Source organism: Sander lucioperca, chromosome 2, assembly GCF_008315115.2.
Source record: "Sander lucioperca isolate FBNREF2018 chromosome 2, SLUC_FBN_1.2, whole genome shotgun sequence".
NCBI classification, from domain to species: domain Eukaryota; kingdom Metazoa; phylum Chordata; class Actinopteri; order Perciformes; family Percidae; genus Sander; species Sander lucioperca.
In genome coordinates, this window is record NC_050174.1 from 3,059,510 (window position 1) to 3,078,814 (window position 19,305).

The 19,305-nt window shown below is 39.5% G+C and overlaps 1 protein-coding gene across 4 annotated transcripts; it reads left to right on the forward strand.

Annotated features, from left to right (window-relative positions):
* Nucleotides 1-1,125: 1,125 nt before the first annotated feature.
* Nucleotides 1,126-13,924, forward strand: prodhb (proline dehydrogenase (oxidase) 1b). Of its 4 annotated transcripts, XM_031305325.2 has the most exons (14): nt 1,153-1,701; nt 2,734-2,942; nt 5,326-5,360; nt 5,449-5,598; nt 5,687-5,751; nt 5,841-5,957; nt 6,064-6,137; nt 6,594-6,675; nt 7,594-7,686; nt 8,068-8,214; nt 8,831-9,006; nt 9,936-10,034; nt 10,187-10,275; nt 12,656-13,924. In XM_031305325.2, the coding sequence occupies exons 1-14, from the start codon at nt 1,360-1,362 to the stop codon at nt 12,844-12,846; spliced, it is 1,869 nt and encodes a 622-aa protein (XP_031161185.1). In that variant the 5' UTR covers nt 1,153-1,359; the 3' UTR covers nt 12,847-13,924. The 4 variants fall into 4 exon arrangements, 3 of the variants coding, with proteins under 3 accessions (XP_031161187.1, XP_031161190.1, XP_031161185.1); XR_004105983.2 differs by lacking the exons at nt 9,936-10,034; nt 10,187-10,275; nt 12,656-13,924 and adding exons at nt 9,249-9,550; nt 9,661-9,830 and having other exon boundaries at nt 1,126-1,701; XM_031305327.2 differs by lacking the exons at nt 9,936-10,034; nt 10,187-10,275; nt 12,656-13,924 and adding an exon at nt 9,249-9,831 and having other exon boundaries at nt 1,126-1,701.
* The last annotated feature ends 5,381 nt before the right edge of the window (nt 13,925-19,305 follow it).

Genomic DNA, 19,305 nt, shown 5'->3' on the forward strand with positions numbered 1-19,305 from the left:
AAACATTAGACAACTACTGACTTATAATGAACAATGCTTTCTGATGTTTTTTATTGTAATTCACATGGTTTTTAAGTTATGTAATTCATGCAGGCCTGCATGTTCCAGAGGTGAATTGTTGGTCCTACAATTACTTAGATAGCATGAGATTATTTGTCTTGCGAATTACACTGAAAGGTAAAGTACTCAGTTGTCAGTTTTTACTTATGTGGCCACCATGTAAGGGCAAATTATGTGACTGATTTGAATATTGTATCAGGCAATCCCAGTAGTGAGGTACACTACCAGTCAAAAGTTTGGGGTCACTTAGAAATTTTCATTCCACTCCAGAACACCAGCTGAGATCAGTTGCATTGTTTTTTTAACCAGGGCAGCAGTTTTCAGATTACATTATGTGCTTACAAAAATGCAAAATTGTTCTCCAATGTTTTCTCAATTAGCCTTTTAAAATGATATCAGATTAGTAGACAGAATGTGCCTTTGGAACATTGGATGAATGGTTGCTGATAATGGGCAATGTAGATATTGCATTAAAGATCAGCCACTTCTTTGTACAACATTTGAGAACCCTTTTGGAATTATGTAAGCACATAATGTAATCTGAAAACTGCTGCCCTGATTAAAAAAACTGATCTCAGCTGGTATTCTGTCTGTAATGTGGAATGGAAATTTCTAAGTGACCCCAAACTTTTGACCGGTAGTGTATGTTTCAAGCTTTCTGAAATGATTGTGTCAAAACAATCAGTTGTGTAATTTAGGTCCTACATAACACAAGGTAGCCTCATAGTATACATCCATGGTATGCCTACAATTACCCAATGTAGCTCTACTTTACAAGAGTAGTTAGCCTACTCGTCATACAAAATGCCCCATTTGTAAAATATATCATTACGTTACTATAATACAGTGTATTTAACGATGCCTTATCTCGTTTGTTTTTGTGATTTATACACTGCTGTAGCCATGCATGTGGCTGTAGCCTATAACACTGCAATTTCCCATCACCCCGTATCCATCCATCCAATTATAGGCCTACCTTAAGCCTAAAACTGAGCCATTCTAGGGAAGCTCAGCAAAAAGTAGGCTATACCAACAAACAATTGTTTATAACGAGGAGTAGACCTACTTATAATTAACCACCACTGCAATCTGCGGAAACTGGGAAGAGGAAAAAACGGCGTGCTTTACCTACGTATGATGTAAACAACTCTTGCGTCACAATCTTTCCACCAACCAAGTGATGCTAATGTGACTGCTTGGCTTCCTATCTTTCACACTGTAGCGTGTGCAGCTGGCCTCGCACGGGCATATGGTCTGCGTACCCTCACCGCTTCGCTGACATCTTCCTCCTCCACGGTGATGTTTCATGTAAAAACCGTGCCAGCCCTGACACGGGCAGGGGCGGACATTCCCTTTAAGCGGTTACTCTCCAGCCGAAGACTCCGGTCCTCGACCTCTGCGACCCAGACGGAGCCGCAGGACGACGGTGCTCAACATGACTCGGTCAACATGGAGTTTCCCGGACAGCCGGGGAGAGGAGGGAGAGACGGAACCACCACCACCGCTGCTGCTAATGAGGTCTCCGTAGACTTTGACCAGGCACAGGGGGCTTACAAGAGCAAAGACTCATTAGAGCTGCTCAGAAGTTTGGTGGTTTTCAAACTTTGCTCCTATGACTTCCTGGTTGATAAGAATAAAGAGGTAACGTTGTTGAGGTGCTATCTTACCTTGCAACCCGGCCAATAACGATGAATGTTGTTTTAGGTGACTTAATGACGACAATATAGTAAAGGTTAGCGTTTAGTTTACTCCTATATGACATTTGGCATAGCATAGGCGGGGAAAAGTAGTCCCCATCAAAACCGGTGAGTACAAAAGGCACGAGACGCCAGAAAAATTGGCATAGTGGTGGGCATATTTAAGTTGTTAAACCTTAGTTGTTTTTTTGTTTTTTTTTATAGTTTTAAAGTCTTATTTCATATGCAAATAGGTCAAACTCATTTGACATAGGCCCACAGATAGCCTCTTTGTGAGAGGTGTTCAAGTTAAAACCAAACTTAGCTATATGTCAAATTTGAACCTATAGACCTACAGTATATGTCTGCCCCTCATGCTTATAACCCCTAGGCTTAAATAACCTCCACTTCTTAAATTACAACCTGTTTTTCCAAGCATGCAACCTCTCCATGCTAGCTGTAGGCTTGATGTCAGTTAATTTATATCCATCTGGTCATGTCACTACACAGTAAACGGATTAACCACAAGACACACTTACCCTTCAAACAAGGCAATTTTTTTCAGCCCATGTTGTGATGCATGGTGGTATAGTGCCTTAATATACTTCAAGCACTGCAGGTTTATTCCTTTCACACTCACATCTTCATTGGAATCAATGGAAAGCTTGGCTCATGTGAAGCAGTAATATAATCTGGCATAACTCAGATTTTCAGTGAACCTGCAATGTTTCATACTTTTCCCTGTTTTAGTCTTTCATGCAGTAGTTAGCTTGAGGGTAAGACTATAATTTGAATTATTTTGTTTGTGAAAGATCAACACATGCTACTGTTTGTAGTCTGTAGGTAAACATTTTGCCTTCAAAACCCGCCTACAGCCTGTCTTGTCTGGGATAGTATGATTCACATAAAATATGGTAAATGACATGTAGAATACATTATAGGCACATTATACAGTATACCTGCTGTTATGTACGATGTCCTCTCTCTTCCTGCTCAGATAATGGATCTAGGTAAGAAGATCCTGGGCCAGAGAGCCTTCGACCAGTTCATGAAGATGACATTTTATGGCCAGTTTGTCGCCGGTGAGGACCACATGGCCATCAGGCCGCTGATCCAGAAGAATCAGGCCTTCGGCGTCGGCTCTGTCCTAGACTACAGCGTGGAGGAAGACATCAGCCAGGAGGAGGCCGAGCAGAAAGAGATGGAGTATGAAAGTTGCAGTATTAACACAAATTTCAGTAGATTTTGAGTATTTTTTTGAGTTTATATTGTCAGTGTTTCAAGTGTGTTTGTCAACACCTGGTTGCAGGAATCATTGGTGTACAAACATACAGTCAGTTATGGATCAATAGTATGCCTCACAACCAGGAAGTAAACACACTTTACTGCATGATTTGCTGGCTATGACATGGCCCCTCGTTCTGGATTGGCTGGCTGGAGAGAATTTCTCACTCATTAGGAATTCTGTCACATGGGTAGCACAAGGCAGTGGCTATTTGATCTGTGAGCTAACTTGGATGACATTACAGACCTTATGCAAGCAGTCTCTCTGGGCAGAGGCAGCAGCAATGTTACTTGTAGCTCTGGGCATTCATGCATTATGAGTAATTAGGACATCTCGTAGTCCAAAATAAAATGTGGACTTTTTGGCCCATTTAGGAATTGCTTCATCGTCAAATCAGTATATATTATATATATATTTTATGCTTGTTTCATTGAAGGGAAAAATAGAAACATAATTGTCAGATTTACTTAGCATCAACATAATACTCAAAAATGACTGACCTTTTTTAAGACTGAGCTTTTTTATCTCACACAACATCTGTTTTCAAAGGTCAGGCATAGTGAATAGGGCTGTTAGGCAGTATGTTTAAGTATCCAGTGTTTAAGTCTGTTGACGTAGAGTGACAGCTGACTGCAATGTCAGCTTGTGCCAGACAGAATGGCCTTTATTGTTTTAATGTGTTATCACATTCTGTAAGGAGGCGATAAAGCTCATAGGCAAGCCCTTTGCAATGACTTTTTCCACCCCTTTATCTTTCTCAGTGTGTTTTTTATACCATATTACCAGTAACACGATTTATATATATATATATATATATACTTTTTTTTTTTTCTATTGGGGATGTAAGCTTGAAACCATCAAAATAAGTATCAAACCTCAGCCTAGAAAGCTTTTGTTTGGTGAACATACATCTCAAACTATAAAGGAGTACAAGGTACTTTAAGCCAGCTTGATCTCAGACAGCAGGGTTTGACAGGCACTCCAATGATCTGTCAAGATACTGTAGCAACAACAACATTAGTTCATTGCAACAGAAGATGTAAGGAACAGAGGCCTGGCTTAATGTTTAGAGCAATGCCAGGCTACAGTTGCGTGGGCTATTTGAACTTAAAATATATACCTGATTTTACAGTTAGGATTTTATTAATGCATGGTTTTGAAGGCCAGAATGTTTCTAATGAAGCTGGCTAAAACTAATAAGTTGTGACAGTAATCAAATTGTATTGAAATGTCCCGTTTCATGCCAAAAGATTACCAATAATCTGTGCTTCTAACACAATTTGAATTTTTGGCAGTATTACACATAAAGCATTTGAAACAGAATTTATAAATCTCAACTGGAACCAGTACTGATAACATGGTTACTTACCCCAAATGATCAATGCTACTTAAAACTCTGAGATTGGTTTTATTTTTAGGGCTGTATGGAACAATTACTTTCATTATAGACACATTTGTCTGTTTATATATTTATTTATTTTTTTACAATTAAATGATTATTTAGCCTAAAATATGTCAGAAATCAGTGGGAAATGACCATCACAAGTTCCCAGTGTTCCCAAGTTCTGATCAATGGTCCAAAACCCCAGAAGATTTCATTTAACTATACTACTACTACTACTACTACTACTATAATACTCATCTAACTATACAAAACAGAGAAAAGCAGCAAATCCTCACATTGTGAGAGGCATTTGTCCTTAATAAATGACAAATGATTATTCAATTATCAAAACTGTTGACAATACATTTTTCCTTCGATGGACTAATCAATTATTTGACTGATGGTTTCTGCACTACTCTTTTTAACATAAAGAAAACAGTATTGAACGTGTGTAAGACAATACAATTTCAGAGTCAAAGTCAGTGTCAAATGCATACATTGTAGTTAAATGCCGATTTCTACAATAGAAGGGCCTGCTAAGTGCCATGTCATGTTATATAACTCCCTTCAGTTTCCTGGCTTTGAATTCTATTGACGTCCCTGATGTCAAGCATGCTTAGTGTTTAGTCATCCATTTGAGCTCCCCAGTTCCCTATGAAGTGTGGTGTGACGCTACAACTGCCCTATCTGGAGGGTCAGCAGGCTGACAACAGGACAGTTCGGTATATAGAGGGTCACTAAACACAACATCAGCCTCTGGCATGCCAGCGCCACAAGGCCAAAATGTTCACATAAAGAGCGCTCAGTTCCCAAATTGAACAAAAGACATTTGACGTTTTTCTGATAAAACTAATATCTGTAATGTTTACTTATCACTATTTTTTTTTTTTTTTAATCTTTTTGTATTTCTTCTAATTTAGTTCATGTGTATCCGCTGCAGAGAAAGAGAGCATAGGTAAGATGCCTTGTTTTGTTCTCATTTGTGGACACAGTATATGATGTAATTAGAAGTAATAGACATGCAAATTTGTTTTCTGCCCCAGGCGAGAACCACAGAGAGAAGAAATACAAAGCACACAAACAGTTCGGGGACCGTCGCGAGGGTGTAACCGGAGCACGCACGTATTTTTACGCCGATGAGGCCAAATGTGACCAGCATATGGAGACCTTCATCAGATGTATCAAAGCATCTGGTAAGTAAATTAAACTACCATCATGATAATACTTTTGTCTTTATTCAATTTGATTTATTTAAAGACTTGAAGTATGTTGGACCTTTAGGTGGGAGTTCAATGGATGGTTTTTCTGCCATCAAAATGACTGCTCTAGGACGACCTCAGTTTCTGGTAGGCAGTAAGGGGTGATTGAGAGGTCAATGCACTCATTTAGGTGATACTCTTGTGGAAGTGAACTGACATCAGGCTTTTTTTTAAAGCTCCAGTTCTCAGAGGTCCTGGTTAAATGGAGGCGATTTTTCACCTTTCTGGCCTCACAGCAGGGGAAAGATGGCATAGAGGCGTTAGAGCAGAGGCTGGAGCTGACAGAACTGCAGGTTGAATGTTTCCTTCTCTTTTCTCCTGGTGAACGTATTTCATACACAATATGAGGCTAAAGCTACACTATGCCTTGCAGTACTTTATATCTTTATGTCCATCTAGGAATTCCTGACCAAACTGGGTGCAAAAGGTGACTTGTATGGCTGGTTTACTGGAAGTAAAGAGAAATCTTTAGGGTAAGCATGAACACATGCAGATTACCGATATAAACCGTAAATATCCCCGACATATCTGTAAAACAATGTCATTGTTGCTTTTTTTGCAGTTGTAATACTTTCCAAACTTTCATTGTATTTACTCACAACATTAAATCACAAAACAATCACCACTATTTCACCAATATGCAAAATAAATATATTCAAATCACTTTACAGTTACATGCACAGTATTGTACAATATATTTGTCTGGCTGTTTCTTGTTCCACATATTATTTGTTTGAAATTAATAAGTGAATATACAATGACAATACAGATGGAATAAGAAGTCACATTTTTTTCTTTCTATCTTTAAGGACATGCTCAGCTTCAGTGATGGAAATAATAAAATAAATGACCAAGATACTGGTGATATTTTACACTCACTAATACACTGTTGCCATAACACTGTACCTTTCTATTTTCTGCCTTGACAGAACCATTGACATGCTCGACTGGAACAGCCTAATAGACGACAGAACAAAGATATCGGACCTGTTGGTTGTCCCAAATGTAGAGGTCAGTAGAGTAAAACATTGAAAGACCAATGTACTGTCAGTAAATGGAGTTAAAATAATATCCCAGAACGTTTCAGTATAATTCAAGACCCAAACTCACTGGACACAATAATTGAGGGACTTCTTGCTTTTCCAAATGTAATGTGTATACAGCAGGCAGGAGACTTGTTGAACTGGTTTTGAAATGTAAGCAATTCAGTGAAATGCACAGCCACTGTCTACGTCTGTCTTATATTGGGATTGTACCTAAATGTCGCGTTAATGTGTTTGTTTCCGCTTATGTGAACAAGCTTGTGACACATTCATGACAAATACATTTCAGAAAAATCTGGCAGTAACTAAAGTAAAAGGTTGATGTTATCTAAAAAATGTTACTAATTTATACCTCGCTGTCGATGTTTTGTCCGTACAGTTTAGTTTTTCAGTTTTTTTGTAATTCATTTGTTTATTTGAGCTCCTTTTGCCTTAACCACACCTTAAACCTAATTAGGTCAGTTGCAGCTCTAGAAACACCACAGCTATTTAGTACTTTTATCAGCCCCCAAATTTGCCATTTTAGATTGTTGTAGGGTTACACCCATAGCTATAAAACTATATAACTATAGTTTTATATATATATACTATATAACTACTATATAGTTACACCCAATTTGGAGTACATTTAAAGTAAACTGTCTCGGTTTTAAAACTGGGATAATGGAGATTTCAAGTGTGAATCACTTGGCTCTGAGTTGAGGAAAGGCATGGTTTAATTGCATGTTTACAACATCTGGGCATGTTACCCTCGACGTATCAGTTGAGCTTGGAATAAAGACAGCTGAAGGATGAATTAAGTAAGAAGCCCTAATAGGGGTCATGCTGTGTGATATTTGGTTAATTAGCATCTCCTGGTGCACACTCTCCTGGGTTGTTTGTCCAGCTAGGTGATCTGGAGCCTCTGCTGGAGAAGTTCACTACAGAGGAGGAGAAACAAATGAAGAGGATGTTACAGCGCATGGACATCTTAGTCAAGGTAAACTCACACTGATCACTGTAAGCAAATATACACCCACTTAGTAGTAATTTGTTGTTAACGTGCAAGGGGCAAGCACTTATAGTTTAACCAAATGTGTAGTAACATTGTGGCATCTTTTATTGGTTAAACCGTATTGTACAGCAGTACCATTTTTAATATGACTAAGGCCACTGCAGTGCTGTTGACCACTGTAAGCATATAATGAAGGCAATAACAAATCTAGGGTATTGTATTGAAAGTCACAATGTATGTTTTAGAAAGAAACAGTAATGACATTCATTGAATGATTCATTCATGCAACTATTTTAATCACATTAGCGTGCACATCAGCATAATACACACTGGTAGGTGATAAATTACATAATTTTTCTATTCCAGCATGCAATTGAGAATGGTGTTCGCTTGATGGTGGATGCAGAGCAAACCTACTTCCAGCCGGCTATCAGCAGACTGACAGTAGAGATGCAGAGGATCTACAACAAAGAAAAGCCCGTCATCTTCAACACCTACCAGTGTTATCTCAAGGTTAGAATCCACAATTGGCGAAAAAGACCAGAGATTGGAATGTGTAAACAATTTGTCTGCACACAAAGCATGCAGACACAACCGTTCTAATTCTAATGATAGAAGAACATGCTGGGACAAATCTTGTAACTCCAAATGTCAACGTGTAAAGAGATTACTGAATCAGCTGTGTTGAGGATGAAACAGTGACATGGCCAAGAAGAGGATAATGTTGGAGGGAATTTGGGGGCTTTATTTTGATTTTCTTTAAATACACCATTTCAAATAAAAAGCAGTTTCAGTCATGTGATTAACATCCTGTTTCAACTCATGTCTGGTTTTGTCGTCCATAGCTTCTTTGATTTTGCTTGCAAGTAGCACTGATGGTGTCTGGTGGCTGATATGCTAGGTGGCCTAGGCCACATCAGGTAGAATAGGTAGACCCATATGTGATGTAAGAATAATTTAACTGTACTGCACTGTAAGTGAACACATCATTTGGCTCTGTAATAGCTGTCTAGTTAGGTCTACAGTAATTATAAAATAATTATTGCACATTTCTGTATCTAAACTTTAAGGACTTGTTTTGATTTTATCTTTGCTATAGAGTGAATCATTCTCTTCTTTTGTTCTGCAGGAGGCCTACGACAATGTAACCATGGATGTAGAATTGTCTCGACGTGAGGGTTGGCATTTTGCTTCTAAGCTGGTGCGTGGGGCCTACATGTATCAGGAGCGAGAGAGGGCCAAAGACATTGGTTATGAGGACCCTATTAACCCTGACTATGAGTCTACCAATATAATGTACCACAGGTAAGAGTCAAGGCTTGTTTCTTTGTTTATTAACTGTTGACAGCTGTCCAAATCTGCATCTGCAGGGTTTGATCTGTTTTAGCCAAGCTTTCATTTCTTCATATTTACACAGAGAAGCTGTCTGCTACTATAGCCTTTTGCTATTAGATAGCAGACAGTTTTGAGTTGAGGTGTCTTGCACAAAAACACCACAGGGAAGAAAAAAAACTTTTGCTACCCTGATTTTCCCATGTGGTTCACAGATTTAAAATGGCCACCTTCAAGGCACAAATCTGCTGCAATGGACAGCACAAGGATTTCATTTTAAAGGAAGTGGTCCTTCAATTGGAGTTTCTGGGTTTAACATCTTGTGTCAGCAAGCTTTCCACCCTGTTGAGTTGTCCTTGTGCAAGTTACAGAATACCACCCAGCTCCAAGGGTACTGTGTAGCAATTTTCTGACATTCCTGGATTAAGGCAAGCTCCGAGAACTCACCCTGTGGAGATCAATTTGTTTTGCACAAAAAGAGCAAAGGCCACCCTCAAGCACTCGATTGGATTTTGAGGTAAACATCAACATATTAGAGACACAAAGTTTAGCTGATGGGCTACAGCACAGCATGAGGTGGGATTCAAAATATGCAGATGGTGATAAAGCACATGCATATTAACACAGCTACACTAGCAGGAAAGCAGAATGCAGAGGTTCTAGAGATTTATGGTAAATATTTTGAGTATTTAGGGACAATTTTACTGTTTAGTTGTGTCAAGATAGTCCTGCACCACACAATAAATCTTACATACGAATGAGAAATATTTGTTTGGATGAGTTATGAAACAATGTATATACATATTACATATTTTAATATTTTATAGTGAGTAGTTTAGGAGAAAATAAAGTTAAATTGCTGTACTTGTGTGCATTTGGCTGTGTCTGTGTATTTGTGTAAGGTGTCTGGACTATGTGCTGGATGAGATTGCGCTTAACAGAAATGCCAACGTTATGGTGGCTTCCCATAATGAGGACACGGTGAAACACACCTTGGGGAGGTACGGCCCTAATTATATCCAAAGACACTGTTGACAAAACCCATTTACAATTAATTTTCTTTATTCAGCTTTGCATCTGTAAAAACAAAAGTTATTTTAATAAGTGTCTCTCTCGCTCTCTCTCTCTCTCTCTCTCTCTCTCTTTCATTCAGAATGAATGAGCTGGGTCTCTTACCCACAGAGAACAAGGTGTACTTTGGTCAACTACTGGGCATGTGCGACCAGATCAGCTTTCCACTGGGTGAGAAAAACTCACACAAAACACACTCTCTCACACAACCAGCAATGCCAAGGCATGATCTTTCCTACCTGAGGATGATTTGACAGTTTAAATTTAGCCTTTGCAGGATCTGTTTCCGCTACCTTCTCCTATAACTCTCAGCTATGTCACTTAAGACCTTTCAGCTACACATATATACCCCACAGGCCACATGGACTGCATGAAGTGCACATGTAAAGTCAGTCTGCAGCCCGTAACGTGACATATGAACTGAGACACCTCAGTATTGACAAGCTGTCTTAACGAAGCGCTGGTGCCGGCTCGCACCACTTTGTCAGTCAAAGACAGACAGAGCGGTGGCAGGGAGTTGTCTGTCAGTGTGAGGCTCAACTTGAAATGCTTTTGACCGGTATTGATGTAAACAGACACACGTGTTTCTTTGCTGTTTTCTCGAGGGATAGAGCAGTCAGTGCTGTGTCTTTGAATCTTGAAACAATAAAGAAGTTGTTTTATAAAATAAAGCAGATCGGAGTTGAGATCTTTATTATTTACAATCACTGACTTCAGTTTTCATGCTATTGTTTTCAGATATGCTATGGCCAGTGGTGGGAAAGTATTTAGATCCTTTTCTTAAAGAGCTCATATTATGCTCATTTTCAGGTTCATAATTGTATTTAGAAGTTATATCAGAATAGGTTTACATGGTTTAATTTTCAAAAACCACTATATTTTTGTTGTACTGCACATTGCTGCAGCTCCTCTTTTCACCCTGTGTGTTGAGCTCTCTGTTTTAGCTACAGAGTGAGACATTGTGCTTCTGTTCCATCTTTGTTGGGAGTCGCACATGCGCAGTAGCTAGGTGCCAGTCAGAAGCAGAGTATGAGGGAGTGCCACACTACCAGCTAGGCGAGCATTATAATGTGTGTTACAAAGTGATGCACGTTTGTCACGGAAGTAAAGGCTGGACTACAATAGAGATTAGGGGTGCACGATTCAGAGAATGTCACGATTCAATATCGATTTTTAGGCTCAAGATTCGATTCAAAAACGATTCTCGATTTAAAAAAAAAAAAAAAAAAAAAAAGATTCTCAGTATGTAAATGTAGTTACTTTTCCCATGTGATTGCAGTAGACATGCAATTAATATTTATTTTTTTTTGGAATTCTATGATGATCGATTTTGAATCGGTAGAGCTTGAATCGCGATTCGAATGTGAATCAATTTTTTTGCACACCCCTAATACAGCAGTTTGTGAACAGTGTTTTCTCTGGAAGATGGACTTTGGGCTTTTTCACTTTGTAAATCTATTACAGTCACAAAAAAGATATATAACACAATAAAGGAAAGTGAAAAAGTAAAAAGCATAATATGAGCACTTTAAGTAAAAGTACTAATACCACACTGTAAAAATACTCGGTTTCAAGTAAAAGTCCTGCATTGAAAATGTTACTTAAGTAAAAATATGTAAGTATCATCAGGAAAATGTACTTAAAGTATTAAAAGTAAAAGTACTCAATGCAGAAAAATCCTCACATTGTAGAAACTTGGAAACGATCAAAACATTTGTGTTAAATTGTCTAACGGTTATAATTTCAGCTGTACTTGTAGGCCTTTATATTGTTGGGTAGTTTAATTTATAATAAAACACAATTTTATAAACTACATGTGTTTTGTGTGCAACAATCTTAATTTGTAAAGTAACTAGTAATTAAAGCTGTCAGATGAATGTAGTGGAGTAAAAAGTACAATATTTCCCTCTGAAATGTAGTTGAGTAAAAGTAGAAAGTAGCATGAAAAGAAAAGACTCAAGTAAAGTACAAGTATCTCAAATTTGTACTTAAGTACTTGAATAAATGTACTTAGTTGCATTCCACCCATGGCTGTAGCTCAGAATGTTCTGTTGATGACTTTGTTTTATTGTATCATGTTTTGATGCTTTGCTAGTAATTGTGGATTAGATGAAAGGACATTTATTTCAATGAGTAAGCCCTGGCAAAACAGTCACAGTATGTGAGCCTGACTGGCAGACAGCAGCAGCTCTTCTAATTCAAATGCAGCAAACTGAGGGTGCCTGTGCAAATGCTGCAAACCGGCCCGATTAGAAGGATTGTAGCAATCATTCAGTGAAGGAAGCCAATTGAGATGACGTCCATTTGTGATGTGTTCTCTGGAGCTTGTCAAAAGTAACCTGTACAAATTATGTTCACCTGAAACTGTAACAACTGAAATTGTAACAATCAATCAAACATCACATTTTAAAAATCACAGATACTCACAGACAGTATTTGCACAGGAATAGAGAAATGTCACAAAAAAATCTAAATATCTACAGTTATCATCTCCATCCATATCACAAAGCCCATTTTTCTTTTGTTTTCTCCAATACCACTTCAACCACAGGCCAGGCAGGCTTCCCCGTCTATAAGTACGTCCCCTATGGGCCGGTGAATGAGGTAATGCCCTACCTGTCTCGGAGAGCCCAGGAGAACCGAGGCTTCATGAAGGGTGCCCAAAAGGAGAGGGAGCTGCTGTGGAAGGAGCTGAAACGCAGACTTGCCTCTGGGGAGCTTCTCTACAGACCAGTGTACTGAAAACACAGAAGAAGAGACAAAGAGTGTGTCAATGTGTCGTGTTTTTTATTTTATTTTGTATCTTCTCTAGTTGAAGGCTGCTGCTGTGGCTGTCTGTTCTGTCTCTCCCTCTGTAAAGCTCTCCCTGGATGTACATCTCCTGTTCTACCCTGTCCTGGAGTTTTAATACTGATGGACTGTTTTGGCATGTCACTCTGTTATTCTGTCTTTGCACTGCTGTTTTTCTCCATTCTGTTCCTCGCTGATGTAACCAACCTTCACCCCCATCCTTTCTTTTGTGTACTGCCCATGTTCTCTCTATTTCTTTTCCTTATCCGCCTCTGCATCCATAAGCATTCCTCATTTTGTCTTCCCGTTGTCTATAGAGCTCTGGTATCCATCAAGTGGGCATCTTTACTGCTCCAAAAGGACTCCCTAAAATGTCGACGAGACCTGGGCGGGCATCTCTTTTTATCACCCTATTCATCTTGGAGAGGGACAACAATAATAAAACAAACAGCCTTGATTTAAATGGTAGTAAAGGAAACATCAATATTCTCCTCCTATATCGTGATTTTTTTAAAACTCTTGGACAGCCACTGAGTCCCCCGGGGAGGCTTCTTTGCACTGTATATTTGTGTGCTGTATTTGAGGTTGTATTGCTTGTTTGAAAATGATGCCTGTTTATGAATCAATATGAAAGTATAAATGGCTCCTCACAGCACATCCCTCTTCTTCTGAGAGTGCAATGCTTTTGTTATTGTATTTACTGGAGGAAGCTATATTCTGGGTCACTGAGGTGTTACAAGAGAACATACAGTTCAGTTCAGTATTCAGCGAGTGAATCTCCTTTTAATAGAGATGCCTGCAAGTCTGGCAGCCTGTTTTTTTTTTTTTTTCATGACAAGATAATATGCAAGGGAATAATAAGTTAAGTAAGTTACCGTTTGGTGTTATTGCATTTTGATGGATTAACACTGCAGTTTTTATCTTTGACAATGTAAATATATTTTTAAAGCAGGTAATTCCATTTGTTGGTTGGACATGTCTTTATGGACCTGTGAAATTGCAAAATGAATAAATATGCACTGTATGAATAGCAAAATTCTACTTAAAATTTGTGAACTGGATGTTATTGACTGCTGTACTGTAGCTGTGAGCTATTTGCACAGCTTGAGATGTTTTGGGTTTTAATCTTCCACTTGGTTATTGATACACAATTAGTATTTTTCAGTCAGAGGGTAACCAAGCTTAATGGTAATTATGGTCTTGTCATTTTATGAGAGCAGTCAGTGCTCTGTAGACCATGATTTAATTACCCATGATGCTGCGTTCAATACAGATCAATTAAATTGGATGCATTAATCATTACTCAGAAGAAACTTTAGTGGCTGTTAAGTTTTTACTGAGGCAAAGCGCCACAGAGCTGTCACTGCTGCTGTATTCTATCGGTTTAATTAAGAATCAAGTCTACTTTTGATGCAAGGTGTGCCTTTGGGTATACATGGACACTGGAGTTTTCCTGGTTAGCTACAGTTGCAAAGATGATTTAGAGGACACATTATAGTGTGAAAAATTCTACACAGTTCCAAGTCAATCAAAACAAGCATATTCTTTAGGACTTATCATTACGTCTCCCTACTTTAAAGCACACAGGCATGTAATAGAATCAGCCAGGGATAATTTACTTTACGTAATGAATGTTGACATTGTATTATGCAAGATGTGAAGGATGGCATACGTAACTGATTTCTTTGGGCTCCTCGGCCATTGGCCCCCCATGGATGTCTTGGATTGTTGCCCTCTAAGAGCTGTTGCTATTGGGTTTATCCAGGGGCGGATTTAGTCATTTTGGGGCCCAAGGCAAACACAGACATGGGGCCCTCTACATCTCATGTTTCCCCCCTTTTGTCAATCCTTATTTTTCTAAGAAAGTCCTACTTGTAACTTCTCTTCAGCAGTCTTCACACAGCAATGATGTCTAGACTTCGGGGGTCAGTTTCAGGTAGAAGGTTTAACAAACTCTGAGTCTAACCCTGATGTCTGAGTTGATTTACCCTGAGATGGGAAGAGTTTTCGGTTCCAGAACAGCTGATATGAGTTGGTTCAATCAACTCAGAGTAGGTTCACGCGCGTGCACCACCACAATAAAAAGGCAGCATGAATGGAGCCATGATTCTACGATTCACCATGGTAACAACCACAAACAAACGGGTCGGCGGAAATACTCATGCGCACAAACAGCGAGTTTGAACATGTATTTAGTTAAAAAAGTAAGACGGCGGCTGCTGCTGCAAAAGAGAGATAATTGGTGTGGGAAAAAATTGCTGCTCGAGTCAATGCGTAAGCATTAAAAGTGTATTAATTTCATATTTAATCACAGTTAACTTATAATATTAGCCTACTAGTGAAAACTGGAATTGTATTACACCTATAATTTCATTTGGGTGCAATCCTACTGGCAAAAAAGTAAGCTACTAGGCTACTACTATATCCCATTCTGAGGCTGCAGCACCATGATCATTAACAGAACTATAATTTATAATCATTTATTTCTTTTTTATGTCTCTCACTGGTTTGTGTCCAGGGAACAATACAAAAAACTTTTAAAAAAACGTTTCAGAGCGGGTCACACTTTTCTGACGAGTGGCTTTCCTATTAGCCTACAGTATGATCTGCATCACCAATAAAGAAAACTGCCGTTTGCAAAAAACGTAATGCGACACAAAGAATCTGCTGGGATGTTAAAGCATGTCCACGATGGTGGATGTTAGTGATATGAGGACGGATAAGGTATCTACATATCTGATGGACTGTGAAAAAAATACCTCTCAAATTGGTTATGTGGAAATTAAAATACATTTAGTCGGGACTCAATATCATCTCTCGACGTAAACTCTCTGTGAAGTAATACAGCTTTTTCATCAACGGGATCGTCGACAAAAGGACATGACATGTTTGAGAAAAAAACGTTTTATAATCTGCCTAACAATAAGTTTTATGTATTAAGTTTTTATTCATGCAGATAACAAACTGCATTAAAATGCGCCTGATACAGACTGAATGAATGAATGAGGAAATGAGAGAGAAGAAACCTCGAGTTTCTCTCAGTCTCCTCTCTCTAACACAGTGTCAGAGGGAGGAGACTGTGTGTGTGTGTGTGTGTGTGTGTGTGTGTGTGTGTGTGTGTGAGAGAGTGTCTGTGTGTGAGTGAGTGAGTGTCTGTGTGTCTGTGAGTGAGTGAGTGAGTGAGTGTCTGTGTGTGAGTGAGTGTATCTGTGTGAGAGTGCCTGTGTGTGAGTGAGTGAGTGGGTGAGTGTTTATGTGTGAGTGTCTGTGAGTGAGTGAGTGAGTGAGTGTCTGTGTGTGAGTGAGTGTATCTGTGTGAGAGTGTCTGTGTGTGAGTGAGTGTGTGAGTGTCTGTGTGTGTCTGTATTGTCATGTCTAAAGCGCTATAATCTGACCTTGCGAGCTTTGGCCTCAGCAAATCTTGCTATCACTGATTCCATATCCATAACGTTAGCAGCAATATCACTTGAGCAGCCTGGGCTGGCACTGTCGGCAGCAACAGGTAGCTCCTCCTCGCTAGCAGCAGTGCTAACGGTCGTGATGGTGGTTGTGGCATGGGTTGTAGCGTTGTTGTCATTGTCAGCGGCAGGCATCACAAAAAACTTTGTTAACTTCGGCAATTTTTTTAAAAACGTTTTGCTTTCCTCCCGCTTCCTCCTTTTTTCAGCACCACTTGGGTAGTTTGGCTTCATTATAGCTCTACTCTGTACACTGTCTGTCACTCTACATACACACCCTGTCTGTCTGTCTGTCACTTTTTTTTCTCCGTATTTTGGCGCATTACAGCTGTCGGTACACGATCCGTTCTGCCTGCACGATCCGTTCTGCACATGCGCAAGATAATACTGTTTTACGTATCCATACGACCTGCACGATCTGTTCCACGCTAGCCTATGGCTAGCCTCCACCGGGAAGCTAACGTTAGTTTAGCTAACAGCTAATTCGGCTAACCGCTAGCTGACAGCTAGATTCAGTCTAAAATAACGTTAACTCAAACGTAATGGGAAAAGCAGGCTACAGCTAAATTAAGACTTCACAGTAATAACAATAAAGACAAGTATTGAGTGATTGTATTTTAAATGAGCACAAGTAAAGTAGAACTGACGTAACAGCTGTTATATATGTTAGGTGTTTGTTATATATGTCAACGTTTATTTTCAAGTTTTATTTTGAGGGTCTTTTAAAGTTATTACATGCTGTCTCAGCTAGCAGTTAGCCGAATTAGCTGTTAGTTAAACTAACGTTAGCTTGGCTGTCGACCGGAAGCGTGGAACAGATCGTGCAGTGTCGTAAATCCTCGTACAACCGCGCATGCGCGAACATTTTGCGCATGTGCAGAACGGATCGTGCAGGCAGAACGGATCGTGTACCGACAACAGCCTTGTCACTTTCGCAGATGCGCAGTAAGTGAGATAATGGAATAGTCCAATCATGTAGTGAGGTGGGGGGGCCCCCTCCGGTCTGCGAAACTAATGATTTGATGCCATTTTTCGCAAATGGAGTTTTAGAAATATATAATTTGCGAAAAGTTAAAAAAAAAAAAAAAAAAACCTTAAGCATAAGTTAATGGGGCATTTTGGGGGCCCCTAGGTAGCTCGGGGCCCAAGGCAATTGCCGACCTTTGCCTAATGGTAAAGTCCGCCTCTGGGTTTATCCCTCGCGCATGCACAGTCGTCTTTCACGCCCTTGTGCCCTGCACGGGCCTCTCTTACGTCCGCAGTTACTGTATATTACAGCTGCGAGACCAGAGATCTGCTCCCTATTCTTCTTCAGTGACAAGCAGTTTGAGGACTTCGAAGAACAGCGTTGTCCGCCTGTGTACCGATTGATGGACCGGCTACATCCTGCCGCTTTATCTCCACCCAAGCTGCAAGGCGTGCTTCGGGTGTTCGAGGGCTTTTTAAAGTACAGCTACATACAGTATGCTGTGACAGGCCCTGATTTGAAAACATACTGAGCATTGTTTTTTTCAGGTCTAGAAATTTGAAAAGATTTTGCTTTTCTGTAGCACAGTGGATGGATTGGCTTGCTGCTGCATATTCCAACAAGCACTAAAAGTCCGGGTATAGCAAATATAAATGTTCTGTTAACCAACCAGCCAAATTTGAATGATTAAAAAAGTATTTAAAATTAGGTTTCATTCATTCATTCAATCATGAAAAAATAAGCATTCTCTGATCTGAGTGACGCTGGTGGCGTGTCCGCTGAAGGTGCTGAGCCGCAGACACAAAACAAAACTGTGGAAACGAGGCGGAGGAACGAGCCGAAGTGCAAAAACAGACTCTCATAGCTGCTAACCCAGTAGCATAAAGTCTATGGTAGTACAGCACACAGCCCCTGAACCAAGAACAAGTGTCGCTCCACGCGTTAGCAGCTAACCCAGTAGCATACGTTACCACAAAGCACACACCCACAGCAGTAAATCGGCCTGTGTAGGCGATTGGTTGGCTATTTTGCATGTGTTTATGTGATTTTGGCAATTGAGTTGTTTTTTCATGTATTTATTAGACTAAGAGAGCTTGTGAAATGCAGCAAACTCCGTGGAACAGGGCCCGCTCCCTATTTATAGACCTGATGGGCTCATTCTAAGCTAATGAAAACACAACAATTCTTAGTTTCAGGTGATTAATGAAAACACCAATGGATCCCCCTAAAATTCTACTCACCGGTCCTTAAATCTCTAAGCGTTTGTGTGCTGAACTGATAGAAAAGGAGTGCTAATGCTTTGAGTTGCCCCGGAGTAATGGGTATTTGTATCAAACTGAAAGATTACTGGCTCACAGTGCACAAAACAGAAAACTGTGCCCATGCTTATTCAATTCAATAGCTGCAATCATACCCTCAGCAATTAGATGATGTTAAAACTTAATTTCCCTCTTGAAGGGCTGAGAAAGGTTGGTGGAATTATCTTTGCAATATACAGTAGAAGCCTGATTCATAAAAACAAATCTTGCAAAAGTGGAGAGGGAGTTTTCATCTGTCAGCACAATGCTTACCCTGTAACCCCACCTTAATATTTACATCAGCAAGTGCATCTTCTCACTTCAGCACAGATGAATAATCAGCGATAGTCCATCAGTGTACTCCTATAAAATAACTGTAGCAATGGTTGTAATACTCACTCACTAAGTGCTTGCTTTTAAGTATTCTGCGTGATGACAGGTTGGGTGAGATGTTTGAATCATTTGGTTCCAACTTCTTCTGTACAAATTTGACTTCAATACAATGGAGATGAAGGGAAAATCCAATAGACAACTAGCAGTAGACAGTATTTCCCAACATTGCAACATAATCACAACATTATTTCTACATGGCCAGTCAGAATGACAAGCACAGTATAACTCAGTATATTGGCATCAGTGAAAATGCTGCAAGAGACGTTGTCAATATTTTATAACAACATCTGAGGCT

Coding starts and splice junctions, on each gene's coding strand:
- prodhb (XM_031305325.2), top strand. CDS start 1,360: ATGTTTCATGTAAAAACCGTGCCAGCCCTGACACGGGCAGGGGCGGAC. Junction 5,752..5,840: donor TAGGACGACCTCAGTTTCTG/GTAGGCAGTAAG, acceptor TTTTTTTTAAAG/CTCCAGTTCTCAGAGGTCCT. Junction 8,215..8,830: donor CCTACCAGTGTTATCTCAAG/GTTAGAATCCAC, acceptor TTTGTTCTGCAG/GAGGCCTACGACAATGTAAC.